Below are 19,671 nucleotides of genomic sequence, written 5' to 3'. Positions count from 1 at the left end.
ACTTGAACTTTGTCGAAATTTCAGAAATATTGCTTTTATTTTGCGAACAACTGTAATGGAAACGCAGCTACAGGCACATCATGAATATTTAACCAGCATATAAAACAGCAGTGACTAACAACTTCAGTCCCCCTCATACTGAGGCTGACCTTTGATGGTTTAGTTATATTTTTATTGCTATATAGCATATATGTGTGTATGCGTGGGTGTGTGAAAGACAGCAAGAAGGGGGAATTTTGTCCAGTTTCTCACAGGCCCCCGTATGAGTGTTTCTTATGGTCTTTCTCTGTCAGCTCTGAAGCTGATGTTAAGATTCACAAATAAACTTCAGTAATGTTCAATGTTCAAACATGATTGGGAAAAAAGGTAAACAAGATTAGTTATAAAATGTATGTTCTTCTTCTCTTATGGACTTCAGCTAAATATCCCAAATATGTTCCAAAGATCTAATGAGCCTCAATCACTCTTCACTGTTCAAGGACAACGTTTGTGAGCAGCAGCAGCAGCAGCAGCAGCGGAACTGTGTTAAATATTCAGTTAGCATTTTGCCTTATTCCGTAAGGAAAAATAATAAAACTAGAATCACTGACTGTAAATGTTACTTTTCTTGAACTTGAGTATTCTTGAACTTAAGTATTTTCAATTAAATGTAACATTGAGTAAGCCTATTGTGAGCAGTAAGGTTTGATGTTAATATTTCCATATTAACAGTAAATCATGTTTCATGTTAAAAGTGGTCATTTTTTTGGAAAGTCCAGGGGAGGTCCACAGGCTGTGGAGGCTGCAGTCAGAATAGTGTCTCAGCTGTCCCCTTGGACTGTAAAAGACAAAAATATCACTGTTTGTCAAACTTTACAGTTACTCTAATAAAACATGACTCTCATGTTAGCTCACAAGCTGTGTTGTCCTCTCTGGCATCATTAAAAAAATAACATTGGCACATGTTGGAAGAGGTCAAGTGTTTTTTATCTTGTGCAAAATCTGAGAAGTTTTGTGTGTTTTCAGTCACATGAGCAGAGACGATGTGAGTTGTGTTTTTAATTAGAAATATCAGCAGACCTACAATATTCCTTTTCACATATCACACATCAAGTCTATGATCAGTAAGCCAGAGGGGGGCAGCAATCTGCAATCTACTGTGAATATGTGACAGCCTGAAATTCAGAATACCCTCATCAGATCAAGTCTCAGTGACCTGAAGTTAAAGGGCAGAGTCCTGCATTGACAACACTAGTAAGTATTACAGTACAGTGCAGTATTAAAAGTATTATGAACAACATGCAATACTCAGTGTATTTCAGGCAGCAGATTGTGAAAATGGAAACACTCGAGTAAAGTACAAGTAGTTCAAATTCATTTTTATGTAAAGTACTAGAGTAGATGCATTTAATTACTTTCCACCACCGTCAAAGGGTTTGCAGCCAGATATCACAGTTTTTACTTAAATCTGCACTGGAAGAGGTTTTCCATTTAGACTGCGTCAGCAGCAGCATGATGACCTCACAAACATGGCTGCGCGCTTTGTCCACCGGAGAATCTTGAGCGTCACGGACGGAGAAAACCGAACCTGCCCGAGTTGCCGACTGTCAGTCTGGTGTGTAAACAAGGTCAGACACTGCAGTACACGGACCAAACACTTCCTGCACCGGGCGGCTGCTCGCTTTTAACGCAACAGAGGCAGAAACCGTCTTTACCAAACCTCTTTGGAGAAAGGTAAGCCGTGCGCTGTGCGCCATGGTCATCCGTGTTATTTGTGTGGTTGTGCAGGACGCACTGCAGGAACGAGTTGCAAGACATGACCAGCATATATGTGTAAAATACGACTCTCTTTTAAATGCACATCTGTAGATAAATCAGTTTGCTGGGTGTGTAAAGATTCGCACTGTATCTAAAATCCCAGTTTGCCGCAAAGTCACACGACTGTGTGTCTTACCTCATGCGCAGTCATCAGCTGGCCTCTAACTGGGTCGCTCTCACGCTGCAGAAACTGCTTGGTCATGCTTTCCCATGACATTAATAAACCTTTCTGACGGAGCATTTTCTTTTCAGATGCCTTGTAGCTTGTTTTCTCTGCAGTCCAGTTACATATGCAAAAATGTACTTTACTATGTGCATCTTTGTATATCAATCAATATTAATGCATGCATTGTACTAAAACATATAAAGCTCATAACCTGGTATGTATGTATTTTTAATCACCTGAATAAATTAACTAGGATTGTTTATGACTCTCTTTAATTAACCTGCACATAAACACTAGTTTTGTTGCATTAAATGGGGGTGCAGTGACATGCAAGTCCAGATTTGTTTATGCAAGTGCATTCACCAACATCATCTCGGTCTGCGTCGGCACAAAAGCCTGTGAAAACTGGACGTCCTAACTACTGAAATGCCAACCAGGCACAGGCTGAGCTCACGTATTTTTCTGCAGATGACGGTGGAGAGAAAGTGAGAGGGACATGAAGAGGAAAAGAGCAAGACAGACAGAAAGAGAGAGAGAGACTAACCAAGGACACAGTCAGACAGCAGCTGAGGCACAACTGTGGCTCTGCAAGTGTGCAAGCCGCCTGCTTTTACTGCTCCATTCTGCTCCGGTTAATGATCACTGATGTGTTGTGGCCTCTGATGTGACCTGAAAAACTTTCTGTTGGATCCTCGTGTCTCATCAGAGGCGCTTTTAATCTGGGACCGACATGAACAACACACGGCTTTTAATAAGCTGTTGTGATCACACTCAGGTGTCATGTGTTCTTAAGGGCTGCGCAAATTTTTCCATCACGTGTGTAATGATTTCCATGACATACTGGTGTTTTGCATTTGAACATTAGCGGCGTGCCAGTTTACAGGCTGACTGAAGGCCAGTGGGCAGATGAGACAGTGTTAAGTATCAGAGACCAAAACAGATGTATGCTTCAACACCTAAAATCAGACGTTTGCCCTCAAATGTTAGGCTGTTTATTAAGTAGAAGTGGTAAACTGCTTGATTTAACAAGTAATTTTCCACATAACCAGGTACTTGAAACTACTAAGATGTATTTGTATTATTCACTGCAGGACTCTGCTACACACCAGCCAAGATGATGCAATGTTTTCACTTCATGGTGGAGCCAGCTAAAACCTTAACGGCCAAGATAAAGGTATCAAGTTTTGGTGAAACACTCTGTGTTTAACGTACAAACCTGTTATTTTGGGTCACCTTCATATTTAAGTCGACAGTTGACAAAACAGCAATTTTATTACCGTGTGACTGCACGCACTTCTCCTTTGCTGATTTAATTCAGCGAGGGAGCCACTGTGTGTGGGGAGTTGTTAGTGAGATGGATCAAAGCAGGGAGTCTGGAAGGGAGGGGCGCCTTTCTTTTCTGCTGACAGGAACAGAGTCACCATGTGCATTTTAATCAGGCTGAGTGACCACCTCCTTTCTCATTTGACCTAATTACTCTCTAAGACACTTGTAAAAGCAGCACTTATGTCCTTTTTTAATGAGGACCCCTTCTGAACAGTTTCCCACAGATGATCCTTTTTTTCACAGGAATCACACAAGAGGACGAAGAAGGAGAAGAGGGAGCCTCTGGATGAGGATCAGCTGTTCATTGTGGATCTGGCTAGAGATCTCAGCCGAGTGTGCCAGGTAACAAGAATGGTTCTGGACACAGACAATCATTATGAGTTACATCTTTTTCCTTTGTCCTTATTATCATAAATGAATCTGTCTTCCTATCACCAACCCCAACTTTCCCTCTCTGCAGAGGTCAGCGGTCCTGGAGCACATCTGGAACCAGAATGACACCTGGCCCACCTCTCTCTGCAGGGCCTTCATCCTACAGTGGGCCTCCATGTTAGAGAGCAAGGTGCTTTTCGAAGTGTAGGGACAGAATATCTCTATACTTAATCAAGGTTTATCGAGGTTTATTCGCTGAAGGTATTTATGTTTCTACGTGCAGAAGAGGCCCATGCAGACAGACGGCTGGCCCGAGATGGATGAGGGCAAACAGCCCGATATAATTAATGAGCAGGACCTGCTGGAGGCCAAAACTGTGATCCTGAACTGGATCAAGGACCTGAGAGCTCAGCCTGAGGTGGGAAATATTCAAGTAACGTTTCCTCCTCACATGGCTCAGACAAACAAAACAAAAATGTGCCCAGTAGACATATTTTATTCACACTGATCATCCTGCAGCAAAGTGTGTGGCCCGGGGAACCTGTGGCGAAGGTTCTGGAGGACATGCAGTCCGCCTGGCGTTGGGGCCGCACACCCAATCTGCTGGCTGCTATGGAGCTGGTTATGTGGACTTTAATGGTGCAGCGCCCGGATAAGGTAGGAGTCCATGTAACATTTCACAGTGTGCTGAACTCATGGCGTACTAGCTGGTTGTCGGTTTCTTGTGCAGGTGTATTGCAAACCTGTTTGGTGTGTCCTTGCAGGACACCATACCACAGCAGTGGCTCATGTGGAAGCAGAGGACTCAGAAGATTGGTTTGTAAATCAGTACTGAATCAAGTTGGATTTTATTGTAAATCTGGAGATTTTCATTTCCTCATGTGCTCTTTGTTGTGTCCTTTCAGGTGCTATCTCCTACATTCCTCAACCAGGTGAGTGTTATACTACATATCAGTTTACACACTGAAAACCAGATCCTTTAGACTCACAGATTCCACTACAGATCACTCGCAAATTATTTAAAGCCATGACATACCAGCCCCGCTGGTTTGCCAGCCAACATCACACTGGCAGAATGACATTTGATTGTAATTGTGGGTCCAGTAAGTGATGCAACATTGTGATCTTTCATTGTGATCATTGTCTTTGTCTGGTGAACAAGACTAAACAGGCAGATGAAAAATGAAAACAGCTTCCCCTGCAATTAAGAGATCGTATGAACCAAAATAATAGAAAACACCCACATCTACATATTTACTATGCACAGAAAAATCACATAATGTCCCAAAAAAGGACTGTAGCTTATTACGTTTTCTTTGCAATTATACATTTTAAGTATGTATCACATATAGGCTACTGTTTGGGTACAGATCCTCCTTTGGGACATGTGGTTTTCTGTGCATACAGTATTAAATTGTTTGGGGATATCACCTTTTATATGTAGATATACAATAGCTTTTTTTGTTCTCATGGTAGAGGGAGGTTTGCCTGATGAAACATTGCACCAGTTAAAATGTTGGGAGCACAATACCTTCTGTATGGTCTTTTGATACTGGTGATGCAGCCTCTGCCTCCATACTGACAGCCCTCTGAATGTCAGACATCAGCTGTCTGTGATCAGACAAACATTCCTTAATGTCTTCTTTTTTTGCAGTGTGGGATTGGATCACAGATGCTGCAGGTACAGTATTCATTTTATCATCATCATTATCATTATTAATACTAGCCAGTATAATCTTTACTGAACCTCTCTCATGATTCAAACCTCATTACTTCTCCCTTAAAGTTGAGGTGACTCTGGATCAGGATACAGCCAACCCTGATCTGCTCATCACTGATGAGAAGAGGATGCGCTGTGGTTTTGAGAGGAAGGATGTTCCCAACTACCACCAACGCTTCGACGGCTGGTGGTGTGCTGTAGGCCTGGAGGGCTTTGGCTCAGGGCGCCACTACTGGGAGGTGGAGGTGGGTGAGCGGGACTGGCGGCTGGGCGTAGCCAAAGAGTTGGCCCTGAGGAAAGGCTTCAAGTCCCTGAACACAGATACGGGTTACCTGACCCTGCGGCTGGAGAGGGGCACTGAGCTGAAGGCCCTGACGGTGCCCTTCACTGCCCTGCCGCCGAGCCTCATCCCCCGCAAGGTGGGCGTCTACCTCGACTACGACCGTGGCCAGCTGTCCTTCTATGACGTGGACAAACACTGCCACATTTACACCTACAACGAGAGCTTCGCTGACAAGCTGTTCCCCTTGTTTGGTACAGTGGAGATCATCAAGGATCTGGTGATCAAGTCTCCTGCAGCTAAGACCCAGTGTCTGTGCCCCACACCCTGCCTCTGGGGATGAGTCTCCCTCTGCAACCCCTTCCTTTAAAATCCAGTAGATATCATAATAAAGTCTAGTAAATCAGGTTATATAATAATCACTGAGAGGAATCAGAGATCCTGACGTAAAAGACCATCATTGTGCTATTGCTTTGACCACTGCTGCTGCTTCAATGTGATTGTTGCAACCACTTCCTCACTTTAGAGCTCTAACGCTGCTGTTTGCTCACATACATGATGTATTTTCATATACTAAAAAGGAAGCCTATTGTATTAATGTAACGTAATGTGCAATATTAACCCTGCAGTAAGAATGCATCTCTGTGAATAACAAATAAACCAAATCCATGTCTTATGTTTTGGTCTGTTTATTAGTGCATTAGACATTAAAAAAGTGATGTGTATACGTCGCAAAAAACAGGAATCCCTCTGCAGCATGAACTGAAGAAAATAGATGAATCTTTGGTAAGAGAGCTGAGGTGTTGGTCCCTGATTCACGCACACTCCATGAAGCCACTCACCTGCAGAGCATAAGGTGGAGGAGCAGAGTAGCGCAGAAACAGCCTCAGTAGATCTAGTCAGTGATATTACAAATTCTCATGTATCCACCAGTGCCTCAGTGTGGTTCAAGCTTCATTTTCAATTCTAGTGGAGTAGATACCAAATATAACAAATATGTCAAGCTGGAAAAAGGGGGGAGGTATGAAAAAAGATTCACAGAACGTCTGCAGCATTTCATTTAAGAACCACGCAGCTGCAATTAAATGTGGAAACACAGATGCAGAATTTCTGCATGTGTGTGTTCCTGTAAAGTAGAGAGAAAAAGATTTGCATGATGAGAATTTTAAGGAGAAACATTTAGATTGAAATTAATATGTAACACTAGCTGGATTACCAAACATGCAAGGGCAACCACCCTGAGGCCCCCAGAACTCCAGGGGCCCTGAAAGCTCCAGTCTTACTAACTAGTTTGCGTAAAATGAACAAAAACCTACATGATAAGATACACACCTTGTTTTAAAGAGGTTCTCTGTGTAAATATTTGGTTCTCTTGTCAGTCTCTACCCTGTCTGTCTTGTGTGTATGTGATCACTGCAGGGTGTGGCTGGCAGGTTTGGTATCTGTCACTGCTTTTAACACTTGAAAGATCTGAATACTTCTTCTACTATCACATATGACCAATAGATGATCTGGTGTCACTAGTGCAACACAGAAAAACTGTCCATACTGCAGTGAGAGTGGTCACACAGAAATACAAAACCACCTGCAAGATATGGACATATTATGTTATGCCTGCATAGCCTCAGGCCACATTGGGGCAACAGTTCCAATTTGGACCAAGAAACAGAGGATGAGGTGGTGGAGGACACAGACCTGGAGGTCCTGCACTGTGCAACAGGTTTTGGCACATGACTGATCCTTTCAGTCAGAAACAGAACTATCAGCCACCACCATGACATCCTTATGAAAACCCATCTCACAGCAGTTTGCTTGTGTTCTGTATAGACGCAAATAAACCTACATGGAGTGAACATTCCAAACCTAAATTGAGAGTCTTGTTTTAATCCTGTTAGTGAGATTTGTGGTGCCTCACAGTAATCAGATGCAGTAGAATAATCTAATTCAAACGATCAGCTTTCAAACAGTATCTGAGGACAAGAAAATCCATCACACGCTTCAGTAAAGGATCTGAGTACATAGGGGTGTCCATACACTTTTGGCCATATACAGCTTCGTTTCCCCCGCATGTTGCACGTGTCCAGCAGTTATGGTCGTGATCAGCTGAAAGGCTTGTACCAGCTGGGCCAATCAGAGAGCACGAAAATATTGTTACAAAATATATAAGAAATATAATAAAATGTAAGAAAAACATAATGACAAAGAGAGAAATGCTTCGATAGACTACGCAGATAAGTCAAGTGCATCTGTAAACGCAGCTTTTTAAAACGTTTATTCTTAGTATTAGCTTGTTTACGGCCGTGATGACGTCACCGGCGTGCGACGGCGCCAGAAAGGTTCATATGAGTTCTCTACGGAGCTCCTGACGATGGCAACAACTTTAAAAGAAGCTTTGAAAACCCACTTTGGGTTTGACAACTTCAGGTCTAAACTGCAGGAGGATGTTGTCAAAGCGCTGGTCAGAGGTAAGACAGCGTTCGGTCTGTTTATCTGCCGTGTTTGTTTATCTTTGTGCTAACTAGCAGACGTTAGCTGGCTCCAAGCAAAAGACAAGCAGCTAACGTCACTGACGTTTCCACTGTGAATATAAGGCTAACGTCACTGACGTTTCCACTGTGAATATAAGGCTCACTTTGAGTTATTTCTCACAGGTAGTGCTGTAACAGAGAGGGTAATATCTAGCTCGGTGGTGACTGTTGTTGTCTCCCTGTAGGTGACAGGGATGTGTTTGTGTGCATGCCTACTGGAGCAGGAAAGTCCCTCTGCTACCAGCTGCCCGCAGTCCTGGCTGAGGGTATTACTCTGGTTATATCCCCGCTAATCGCTCTCATTCAGGTCAGTCTCTGATTGTACTGCTCCAGTGCAAACCCTTCAAATACATGTAAGATCTTGTGTGTTAATCCCATCCTCTGTTTCTCCTCAGGACCAAGTGGACCGCCTGAAGGGTCTGAACATCCCTGTCTGCTCCATCAACTCCAAGCTTCCAGCAGGCGAGCGCCGTCTGATCCTGGCTGACTTAGGGAGCAGCAGCCCCAAACTGAAGCTGCTCTACATCACACCGGAGATGGTGGCCTCTCCCTCGTTCCAGCCCTGCCTGACAGACCTGTGTTCCCGGGGTCTGCTGTCTTACCTGGCTGTGGACGAGGCTCACTGCGTCTCCCAGTGGGGACACGATTTCAGGCCAGACTACCTCAAACTGGGCGCACTGCGTGCTCGCATGCCGGGGGTTCCCTGTGTGGCCCTGACGGCGACAGCGCCCAAGAATGTACAAGAGGACATTGTTAAGTCTCTTAGCCTGTGCTCGCCACTGTCTTTTCTGACACCTGTCTTCCGCAGTAACTTGCACTATGATGTGATCTTCAGGGAGATGCTGCCAAACCCGTACGTCCACCTCCACGCCTTCATTAAGAAGGCGCTGGGACTGGACAGCGGGTCCAATGGACAGGTTGGTAGACTTGACTCTTTGAGGATGTGGGATTGTTTGTGTTGCTCCTTTGCTCCTTTTTTACAATTATATTAAAATTATGTTGGAGTGGTATACAAAGAAAAGCTATATGAGAAGAGCCCTTTTAGCTGATATTTTCTCTCGACTAAGGTTTCTTTAACCTGCTGTATATGATATGTGTGAACAGGGCTGTGGGATTGTGTACTGTCGGACCAGGGAAGGCTGTGAAACTGTGGCTTACCAGCTGACCAAGCTTGGAGTCTTGGCCAAGGCTTACCATGCAGGTTAGACCTTTTTCCACCATGTAGGTTGTAGGATCGGAAAACACAAAAAGATTTGAGCTCAGATGCTTGACTTCTGCTAATTTGCTGTAGGTCTGAAGGCAGGAGATCGCACAGAGGTCCAGAATGAGTGGATGCAGGGGAAGGTGCTGGTTATTGTAGCCACAATCAGCTTTGGGATGGGAGTAGACAAGGCCAATGTCAGGTGAGGCAGTGAGGTTAACCATATTCTTTTTTTATTGGCTTCACAATTTAAGTTTGTATGTGCTAATGTTTCTCTTAATCCTTCAGGTTTGTAGCTCATTGGAACCTGGCTAAGTCCCTGGCAAGTTACTACCAAGAGTCTGGGCGAGCCGGGAGGGACGGCCTGCCCTCCTCCTGTCGCACATACTACTCCCCGAAAGATTCAGACCAAATGAACTTCCTCATCCGCCAGGAGGTCAGCCGCAGACAGGTCAGCACAATTCAACTCAAAATGTGAGGAGCTCCTAGAAATAAAAGTCAGCGTCTTTTCGAGGTTTATGAACATTTTGCAAACTTTTCTACAGGAAAAGCGTGGATCTGCAAAGGAGACAGACAAAACAGCCATCACAGACTTCGAAGCCATGGTGTCGTACTGTGTGCAAGAAGCGTAAGTAAAGCGTTCAGAGCACACATGCATGCAAGTCTTGTTTGTTTATTTCACACAAATCAAGTGTAGAGTGAGAGTACCACACTATCATGTAAAGTCTTCACCCTTTGCACATAGATAACATGCTGTTACACATGAAACTTAACTTTGATTACATGCTATGCTTTTCAAAATAAAATCACAGTCCATGTCAGTTTGTGTCCAGCAGAGGGCAGACTCGATCTCACTTTCAGACTGTTGTGAGGTGTCGGAACACTTTCAGATTTGAGAACAGCTTCCCCCTCAGGAGGATCTTACCTAACTAGCTAAGTCTGACTGCCCATGCTCATTCCCTGAGAATGACACAGAGTTAAGTTTAGAAAAACATTAAAAAAACAACTTGGCTTCCTTTTCATATTTCACCAGGCAACTTGCTGCAATTGTTTAAATGATTCGACATGTTTTTACAGCTCATGTCTCATGTGTTTGCCCGCATTATTAAAGTTGCTTTGGGTTTGCCCGGCCTTGTCTTCAGGTCAGGGCTGTTGTTGTTGCTCTGTAAATCGCAGAGATGCCCCAAGGAATGTAGGTTCTCCTGAAAATCTGGCAGCTGTAGCAGGTGTGTTTCGCAGCTAGTCAGGACGTCCTCCTCTGTTTGTCAGGTGCTTTGTTGTTCCAGGGTTGGGCTCCTCTAGTGCCCCTGAACACACCCTGTACGAGGCTTCACCGCTCACTCAAATCTGCCTCTCTGTTGATTACATGACCATGACTCCCGGGGACGTTTTACACCATGTCCTGTTACGTTTCCTCAATGGAGAAACATTTGCTCATATGTACGACCCCTTCGTCTTGGTCTTGCGACAGCAGCAGCAGCAGCAGCTCACGCAGGTCAGCGTCATCATGAGAAGGACCACCACTGCAGGAGAGCAAGTAAAAACACCATCATGACCAGCTCACCATGTAAAAAAAACGAGTAATAATAGAGAGGAGACTCACAGATGAAGGTCAGGAGGACGAAGAAAGCTCCCAGCTCTACAGGGGTGGCGTTGGGCAGACCCTGCAGCTTGACCCATATCTTGTTTAGCATGTTCAGCGTCTCTTCTCTGGGATCCATCCTGATGAGGCAAAAATAAGGTGGAGGCCATGCTTGAGTGTGGTTTACACAGTAGCTCATTTATTTGCTGTGTTCAGTGTCATCAGGATATAACTCCTGTTGCGTGTTGCTGTTATACGGCATAGCTGGTGTATTGACACAAGCATGATCGAGTGCTGTTTAACAGTGTCTCACTCTGCAGAGAAAGTGGCCAGTAGAGAAAGGCAGTGAGGGAGTGCGCAGCATGTGATTTATCTAACCGAGACCGAGTCTGAAAGTGAATCTGTTTCCTAGGGTAATGATACAGTGGATGGTGTTGGTGGTTCACCCTCTGTCCGGCTCGCTGCGTAACAGCAGGGTTCTGCTCTGGGTTCAGCTCTTGGACCGAAGGCTTCCCTGACAGCTGTCTCATTGTGTGTAATGTGTTAAGACTGTAATGTGTTTTTAATGGGTGGTGTTCATGTGTCAAATTCTGTGTGGTTTACTGTTGACTGTGTTATTGTGCTGTACAGTAAATGAAAAGGGTGTGACAGTCTGTGGGTTCAGCTCTTTGCTGGTTTTGGAAGCCGCAGTTTGTTGTATTGGGTTGAATACACAATATGAAATAATAGCAACACTGTATCACAGAAGATTGTTCATTTCATTGTTAAAGGAATAGTTTGACAATTGGGTTGAGAGTTAGATGAGGAGATTGATACCACTGTGTGTGTGTGTGTGTGTGTGTGTGTGTGTGTGTGTGTGTGTGTGTGTGTGTGTCATGTAGCCGCCTTTCAGCAGTCACCACCAGTTGCTTGGTGACTTTTTCTGGCTAAGAAATAGTCCTTCACATAACCAACTGTGAAATGTTAAAATGTACAGATTAAAGAAGCGAGATATAAAGTGTTAACACGGTAACGAGTGTTAATTTCCACAGTCGGGCGAGCTGTTTCCAATATTCGTGCCATTAGCACTGCTCAGCTAAGCTAACTGACTGTGAGAAAGCAAATTACCGAAAATGTCAAAAACATTCCTCTAAGGTTTTAATGTTTTGTGTCTTAATCTCACCTACACTTTTTTTGTTTCCTTGCAAAGGGCTCTGAAATGCTGAATCAGCACCAGTTTAAACTGAATCTTTGAACATTCGTGAGGCTCAGGTTTGCTGCAGGGCTGCTGTGCGTAGTTGTAACGCAGCATACCGAGCACGCTGGCTGCTGAGTGCTGCTGGATGTTTTCCTGCTGCCTCGTGCGTGGAAGCAGAGACTTTCTGCCTATTTTAATGCAGCAGAATTCACATGAAAAAACCTTTTGAGGTGCAGTTTGACACTTTCAGAACATGCAGATGACAAACCCCAGGCTGACAGTGCTTTAGAAACATATCTAGTTATTTAGCCTGTGAGGCAGATGACCCTGATTGATTTCTCCACCGTCACTGGTCGGTGGGATTTTTATTTTAAACCCTGTTTATATCCTTTGATGTAACCTTTTGATCTGTAGTTGACAAACATTTGTGGAACTTTTCCTGTTGATAACTTTTCTCTTATCACTTCTCACCCAGTTCAGACTTTTCTGCACATTTTAATGATGAACATTATCATTTAGAAATAGCGTCCCTTCATTGTTATTTTAAGGCAGCCTATCTTAAGTTTCTTGTATATATTTGTACAGAACAAAGTCTTTACTAAGTATTTCAGAGCGCATTCTTCACATTCCTCTCAGCCTGGAGTCTTCCTCAGGTGATTTGCCTCTAAAACTTCACTTGCACAGACACACACAGTGAAAGGCACTTACCTGTGAGAGTCTTTGTTGTTGTCACACGCTCAGCCCAGCCCAGACTGAGTGGCAAAAATTTCCAGGACAGAAGTAAGCAGACCAGTTGATGAGCAGGAGCCGGCAGGTAACTCCTTCAGGGAAGAAAGCTCGTGTTCATCACAGAGTCTTTATTTGTTGCTGAAACGTGCAGCGCGTCATCCAGAGGAGGAGTCCTCAGACCAGCAGACAGAGATTAGCAGTCAGGTCGAGATTAGGGTTAGGAGGGATGATAATTCCTCACAGAAAATCCCACTCACTGCTCCTCTGTCCTCCTTGTTGCTCCTCTTAATCTGTCTTTTCTCCTTGGTCCTCAGGTTTGTTGCTCTTCTCTTCTTCTTCGTGGGTTTTGGTGGTGACACGCACAGTAGTTCTGTGCTGTGCCTTACTTTAGTTTGTCTGCCTCCAGGGCTGTTTTCTCCTCAGCTGTCCTCTCTGGGAGTGACTGTTGCTTCACAGAGTCTTTGTGTGCCTGTCTGTCTTTCCCCACCTCCTCTCATGAATCTCTCTTTCATGGCTGTGAGCACAGCGTTTCCATTTCCAGCAAGGTAGTTGGTATGTTGTTGAAATGGCTAGTGTAATGCACTGGTTCCCAAACAGACTCTATGTGTGTTTGCTTGCGTGTGTGGTTGTGTGAACATTGCCTGTTACATAATACTGGATCTGATACAGAAGTGTGAGGCTGTTTTTTAAAAACTCATGTCTGAAGCTGGGATTTTAAGAGGAAACATAAAATGCAGGAAGAAGGTGAGCCCTCAAATGAAAAGGATATTGTTTTTAAAAACCATGAAATTGTAGGAAAATAAGAATAATTACATTCTTATTAGGAGTACATTCAAACAAACTGTTCTGTCAATTTTGTGTTAAAAAGCACAAAGTCATTCATCGTCTTTCTGGGAGTTTATTCTTACGCCTGCAGACGGGCTCATACTTGCTGCCTCAAGTGAGACGGCAAGAAGAGAGCCCAGAACGGGGGAAGTTGGGGGAAGGTTATATACAATACTTTATCATGTAAATAGGATGACATTACCATCAGAACAATGTCAGCACAATAGGCACGTCATAATGTGTTGTTCAGTCAGGACAATGGTCAATCAGCAGCTGTGATCATGCAAGATGTTCCCTTAATCACTAGATGAGTACATTCATGGTGTCATGGTCGGCAAATTAGCACATACATACACCTAATCAAATGGCATAGTTAATCATTTGGCTTTAAGGTAGTGAATCCTTAAGACTGAGTGAAGAGAAGATGAAATCATTTGGTTGAGGAGAAGATGAATAATAAGAAATCATTACAAAACGCTAATAGCTTTAGTTTTACTTTTGTCATTTTCAGACAACTATATATGTTATTTAATGTGAAGAAGGAGCCCTGTTTCATAACAGAGACATTGATCTTAGTCATGTGTGACGGTTACGCAACAGCTGATCGATCAATGATACACTGGATGGTCAGTGAGAGTGTGCTCGTCGGGCTTCACCTTTTTAAATGCACTTAAACGACTTCAGGCCGTCTTGCATGTGTGTCGCTGGCCTGTCCTGACATGTCTTCAGCTTTTAATGAGCCACGTCTTCTTATCTTCCCACCAGTTGTCGCCATGCCACCATCTCCAAGTTCTTTGGGGATAAGACGCCAAACTGTGCAGGAGCCTGCGACTACTGTCGGAACCCCAAACTTGTACGAGCCCAGCTGGAGAGGGCGGCTGCACTCAGCACCAAGACTGAAGCTCCGAGCAGAGGGCCCAAAGGAGCGTTCGGCTTTCAGCCCGACCTTTATGAAGGAGGAAAGAAGGGCTACGGCTTTGAAAGGCAGGGCAAATATTTGACTGTCCCACTTTTGTCTAGTAACGTGAAGCAGCGGTGAACCTGTAGATTGACGCTGACATCACACCCTTTTGCAGGTTTGATGAAGGGGACGGCAGTGGTGAAGATGATGCCTCACAGAGGAAAAAGGAGTTTTCTGACCTCTTCAAGAAGCAGATGAAGCTTCGGAAGGTGAACTATAATCACCAAGGCACACAAACTCGCTTTGGAAATGTTTATTTTCTACAAGTAGAAAAACACTCCGTGCAGCGTTTGTGTTGTGTCTTTCTACATCTGCTCGCCAGCTGTTGGCAGCAGGAAGGTATGAGGCTGCTGAGGCCCATGTACGTGAGGATCGAGGTAAATCTTTCCCACATGTTTGGTGGTACAACATTGAAGTAAAAGTATTCCTCGGCAGGTCCAAGGCGAGCTCCTCTAGTTTACAACACCATAAAAGCAGGAATGCCGTGATTGTAAAATCGCAGAGAAACTAAGTGACGTAAACATCAAAGAAGAGATTAGGAGGCAGGGTGATGGAAAGGAGGCCATTGTCTCTCCCATCCCACAACACCCAGAACACATATTTGTAATCAATACAATCCTGTTTCTGCTATGAGAGCTGCTGTGAGTCAGTAGTAACCGACAAAATTCAGACTGACCACAGCTGTTGTACTAACTTTTAAAGCCGCTGATAAGATGACAAAGGGCCTGTTGCAAACCCAAAACATGCATTTATTTTACTACATTTTGGGGGGCATTTTGTGGCTTCTTTGGAACAGGAAATGAGGAAGGGAGGGAGGCTTGGAATTGTGGCGCCCCACAAAAGAGGTAATGCGGATGTGGACGTTAATTGGCAGGGCAGGAGGTGATGCTCCACAGGAGGAAGGGCACCAGTGTGTCACTTCTTCTTCTGGAAGTGAATATTTCCAGAATTAACTTCTGTCTGTGCTCATGTTTCTGTAGGGATCTGACAGGCCAAACGCTGACTTCATTCCTCCAGGTAATGTCAAGAGAAGAATAAATTCTGAATGGGCGTCCAGGCTCACCAGCGCTGTCATATAACGGCTGTGTCCTACTGTTTAGATGCTGACTGCCCACTCAGAGAGGCCAGCAGCCAGAGGATCCCCAGGCTCACTGTGAAGGTACAACACAGCGCTCGAACACATTCCTCATACCTGCTGCTCTCATTAGCACGCCTGCAGGAAGACAGCCACTCATGTGTCAGGAGATGTGAGGGTCGACAGTAGAGCCATGTTATTCATGTAAAATGAATATACAGTGGCTGGATACAGTACAGCAGACAGAAATACAATACTGCCACTCAGGCTGATCTGTGCAATACAGTGCAATGTAAGAATTTTACTCATTTGAGCCTTTTCTGTGAGACTGCCTCTTACTCTCTCTCTGTTAATGCATGTGACATTGATCTGTCTGCACACTTTTACACAGTTTTATTTTTCATTGGTTCATTGGTGACTATGATGAACCATATATACATATATTCTATTCCAGGCCAGAGAGCACTGCCTGTGCCTCTTGCAGGAGGCATTACATGGCCACCAGGGGGCAGAGGATGCATTCAAGTAAGAGTGCAGACACGCTTCGAACATCGTTCCAATGCATCGATAATTTCCTGCAGAAATGTCACTCTGCGTTGTCTCTCACGTCTTCTCCGTCTTTCAGCGGTGACTCCTTGTCTTTGGCGGTGGATATCGAACACGGGGTCTTCAAGAGCAGCAAGTCCTCCAACTTGTACAAAGCTTCCGTCCTGAAGAAGGTGACTCCTGACTGCTCTGCCTGCCACAGCATCACTGGTAGAAGATATATTTACTGAACTCATCTCTTGTTTTAAAGGTGGCAGAGATGAAGCAGAAAGCACCCGCTTCAACTGGAGGAGGAGGAGGAGGAGGAGGAGGAGGAGGAGGAGGAGAAAACGACAGGACGAGCAGCGGCACTGAATCCACAGGGTCAAAACTCAAAGAGGGAGCAACCTCCTCTTCCTCCTCCTTCTGTGAGGAGCTGCAGGGGTTCACATCTGCATCTGAGATCTACTCAGTAAGACACTCTTTACTACACAGAATTTTTAGTTTCATTTTCTTTTGGGGCTGCAGACTATTTCGATGTAAACAACAAACTTTTTGTTTGTCTCTTTCCATTATACCTCCAGCTGAAGCGTAAGAGGGTGGGGGCAGGTCAGAGGGGCTCATCCAACCCCTTCCTGACTGCTAAGGATCTGCTGAAGCCCTCGGTGTTGGACTCTGTGTCTAACAAAGGGACAGAGAGTGGCGGATTTTACAACGACAGCTCAGGAGGCTCTGGAGAGGCAAACAGAGATGCACCCGTAACGTCTTCCATCAGAGCCAGAGCAAATGCTGCTGCCGCCACCGCCGCCGCCTCCCTGAACAGCCCGACGAAGGCAGGCAGAGCCGTGAGCAAGAAGCAGCAGAAACTCGCAGAAGCGGCAAAGAGTTCCCGCAACATATCCCAGTACTTTTCAAAGAAACAAACAAAAAGCCAGGAAGAGGAAGAGGAGGGACTTGATGCTATGTTGTCTCGTACTACTGCTGTGGAAGAAAAGAGCAGCCAGCAGGAGCAGTCACCCGTCAGTGTGGAGGCTGTGGAGATCAGCCCCATGGAGTCAGACACTCAAGACGTGATCCAAGAAGAAAGTAAAACAGAAGTAATAGTTATACCGGATGAAGAGGAAGGCAGCCCTAAACTGCTTGAGCTGGAGCGGGTTCAAGACACATCTAAAGAATTTAAGTCCACGACAGAGTAAGAAACGATCAGTGCAGCATTTTAAGATGATGGAAAAGTCTTCTCCCAACACTGACATGATTCTCTCTCACACAGACAAGACAAACCAGAACAAGAAGCTAAAGCGCCTCTAATAGCAGCGGTAAGCGTCTGCTTCTTATCCAGTCTTTAAGATTTACTTCCCGCTCAATGCTTCATGGTACGTGTGTGTGTGTGTGTGCGCAGTTGACAGATGACATGAAGGTGAGCAGAGAGTCTTCTCCTCCAGCGAAGCGCAGACGCCCTGCAGACGGCCTCAGCAGAAGAGTCACCTTCAACCCTAATGTTCAGGAGAGGGCCCTGCACCCCGTTAAGGAGCCGCCCAAGCCTGTGATGCTGAAGGAGACGGCTGATATCGTGGTCCACTACCTGGACCCCTTTTACAAGCAGGGAAAGTTTGCCACCAAGGTGAGAGAGGCGGACGTCTCAGCATGTCATGTGTGCAGAGAAAGCGGGGTGAAACAAAGTCTCATTTGTTTTTGCTCTTTTTGGTTGCAGGAGCTGTTTAAGTCCTTCGCCCGCTACTTGTCTCACCTCCTTGCAGAGGGGAGGAGTCGGGGGCAAAGCCAAGGTAAGCAGCGTCTAAACCCTGTGCAGTGCTGCATGCCGCGGGCTCCTCTCTAATTGTTGCCTCTGCATTCGCAGTCAAAGCAGAAGCCAAGGCGCTCATCAAGAAGTTCTTCGGCAGAGTCCAGCGCTGCGAGAGCGAGGCGGACTGGAAGCACCTTAAAAGGCCGCACAGCTGTGAAACCGCGGAGAACAAGGAGTGATGGGAAGGGAAATGCAGCCATTTTTAGGGTCAAACCCTTCCTCTTTGTCAGTGCCTAAGCTTCCCCTGTTCCAGTGATCTCAGGCTTCCCCACAGATGCCTGCACACCTAGTTTACAGTTGATTTGCTGCTAAAGTTCTGCTTTTTTTCAGGCTTGTTGCTGCTACAGTAGCGTGTGATTAAGCAGTAACGTGGACTATTAAAGCCAAGTGGAGGTAAAACTGTACATACTAATATGAAAACTTTCCTTTATGTTTCAGCCCATTTACCGAAAATCGTGTATTCTTTACATTAGTGATGAGCAATATGTGGTTTAATTTATTCCTCTAAAGGCAGAAATTGGTTTTCATTCATTTCACAACAGTATGGAGCTTTGTGATCCTGCATTCTTCTTTTATTCATGTCAGTCTGCACTTAAACCAAAAACATGTTTCTCTGCAAGTCGATGTACATACTGAGCCGAAATGAATGGAAACCAAAGGCATCTGGGAGTAAACAGGACTAAGAGTCTACGGCCATGCCAGCAGCTTCGTGAGGTACCTGGAGCTAAATGCTAATGTCAGCATGCACACAGACATGCTAATGTTTACCACGTTCAGCATCTTAGTTTAGTGCGTTAGCATGCCAACACTGAACAGAAGGTACAGCTGAGTCAGCATAGGGAACAGTGAAGTTTTGACTGTTAGATGAAAAGTCAGTGGATCATCAGAGTCATTCGGGTTCATCCTCTGGGGATCATGTAAGTTGCTACCAAATTTCATGGCAGTCTGTCAAATAGTTGAGATATTTCACCTGGACCAAAGCAGTAGACTGACCAACAGACCAGCTGACAGCACGGTGTTGTTTTGTTGACAGTAATGTGAAGGCTACATAATTTGAAGTAAATGGAGATAAAAAAAAAAATCCAAGGACAGTGGAACAAAGTTTTAGTATTGAATATAAAGCAGACCGTTCTGTGTCTTGGGAGCCTGATAGATATTTTTCCTGCTCCTATATGTTTGTCAAGAAACAAAGTAAATGGACATAAATAATAGACGAGGTCTGAGGTCAAACTGTCCTGTTTGTGTTTAACTTCAAACTGAATGCAGTTTTGTTTTTGTTTTGTTTTTGTGAGGTCTCTTTTGCAGAACAACGGTTTTTCTTTCTTTCTCAATGAGGGAGATGTTCGTTAGCTGTAGTGCCTGTGAGGCCTGACAGAGGCCACAGTTTCTGTGTCAGCATTCAGGAGGTGATCCGAAGAGCCTGGTGGACACAGAGGCCTGGCTGTGCAGAGTCTGAGCTGTCTCTGTGCTCTCTGCTCCGACATGTTTACAATAAAGTCTGTGCTGAATAGGAGCAGACCATCCACAGAGTGAGACCCTCCCTGTGTGTTCTTTCATCAATGCTTATGTCTAAAACGGGACAGCTGAACTTATTGGACCTTTG

At 44.8% G+C, this 19,671-nt stretch overlaps 2 protein-coding genes and 1 long non-coding RNA gene across 3 annotated transcripts; 2 read left to right on the top strand and 1 right to left on the bottom strand.

The window, feature by feature from the left end:
• Nucleotides 1–1,502: 1,502 nt before the first annotated feature.
• Nucleotides 1,503–6,337, top strand: LOC139343975 (butyrophilin subfamily 3 member A3). The gene is made up of 10 exons (XM_070981841.1): nt 1,503–1,713; nt 3,055–3,137; nt 3,533–3,631; nt 3,750–3,851; nt 3,945–4,079; nt 4,181–4,318; nt 4,426–4,477; nt 4,567–4,593; nt 5,316–5,342; nt 5,448–6,337. The coding sequence occupies exons 2-10, from the start codon at nt 3,078–3,080 to the stop codon at nt 6,002–6,004; spliced, it is 1,197 nt and encodes a 398-aa protein (XP_070837942.1). The 5' UTR covers nt 1,503–1,713; nt 3,055–3,077; the 3' UTR covers nt 6,005–6,337.
• Nucleotides 6,338–7,978: 1,641 nt separating this feature from the next.
• On the top strand, nt 7,979–19,600 carry recql5 (RecQ helicase-like 5). The gene is made up of 19 exons (XM_070980368.1): nt 7,979–8,126; nt 8,375–8,496; nt 8,585–9,106; nt 9,294–9,390; nt 9,481–9,592; nt 9,679–9,841; nt 9,936–10,018; nt 14,469–14,687; nt 14,780–14,873; nt 15,645–15,681; nt 15,765–15,823; nt 16,194–16,264; nt 16,365–16,458; nt 16,536–16,736; nt 16,849–17,456; nt 17,535–17,580; nt 17,664–17,885; nt 17,976–18,048; nt 18,123–19,600. The coding sequence occupies exons 1-19, from the start codon at nt 8,030–8,032 to the stop codon at nt 18,245–18,247; spliced, it is 3,045 nt and encodes a 1,014-aa protein (XP_070836469.1). The 5' UTR covers nt 7,979–8,029; the 3' UTR covers nt 18,248–19,600.
• LOC139343859 (uncharacterized) lies at nt 10,045–13,482 on the bottom strand. The gene is made up of 3 exons (XR_011603118.1): nt 12,858–13,482; nt 10,994–11,112; nt 10,045–10,913 (listed from the first exon to the last, which is right to left on the bottom strand). It is a non-coding gene; the product is annotated as an uncharacterized lncRNA (long non-coding RNA).
• Nucleotides 19,601–19,671: the final 71 nt, after the last annotated feature.

This window comes from Chaetodon trifascialis, chromosome 15 (genome assembly GCF_039877785.1).
Source record: "Chaetodon trifascialis isolate fChaTrf1 chromosome 15, fChaTrf1.hap1, whole genome shotgun sequence".
Lineage (NCBI taxonomy): Eukaryota > Metazoa > Chordata > Actinopteri > Chaetodontiformes > Chaetodontidae > Chaetodon > Chaetodon trifascialis.
This window is presented reverse-complemented; position numbering and strand designations above follow the sequence as displayed.

Excerpts from the sequence above, each read along its gene's own strand:
- recql5 (XM_070980368.1), top strand. The coding sequence starts at position 8,030 with ATGGCAACAACTTTAAAAGAAGCTTTGAAAACCCACTTTGGGTTTGAC. Across the intron at positions 16,737-16,848 it reads CTGCATCTGAGATCTACTCA|CTGAAGCGTAAGAGGGTGGG; the intron begins GTAAGACACTCT and ends TTATACCTCCAG. Across the intron at positions 17,886-17,975 it reads AGGGAAAGTTTGCCACCAAG|GAGCTGTTTAAGTCCTTCGC; the intron begins GTGAGAGAGGCG and ends TTTTGGTTGCAG.
- LOC139343975 (XM_070981841.1), top strand. The coding sequence starts at position 3,078 with ATGATGCAATGTTTTCACTTCATGGTGGAGCCAGCTAAAACCTTAACG. Across the intron at positions 3,632-3,749 it reads ATCTCAGCCGAGTGTGCCAG|AGGTCAGCGGTCCTGGAGCA; the intron begins GTAACAAGAATG and ends CCCTCTCTGCAG. Across the intron at positions 5,343-5,447 it reads TTGGATCACAGATGCTGCAG|TTGAGGTGACTCTGGATCAG; the intron begins GTACAGTATTCA and ends TCTCCCTTAAAG.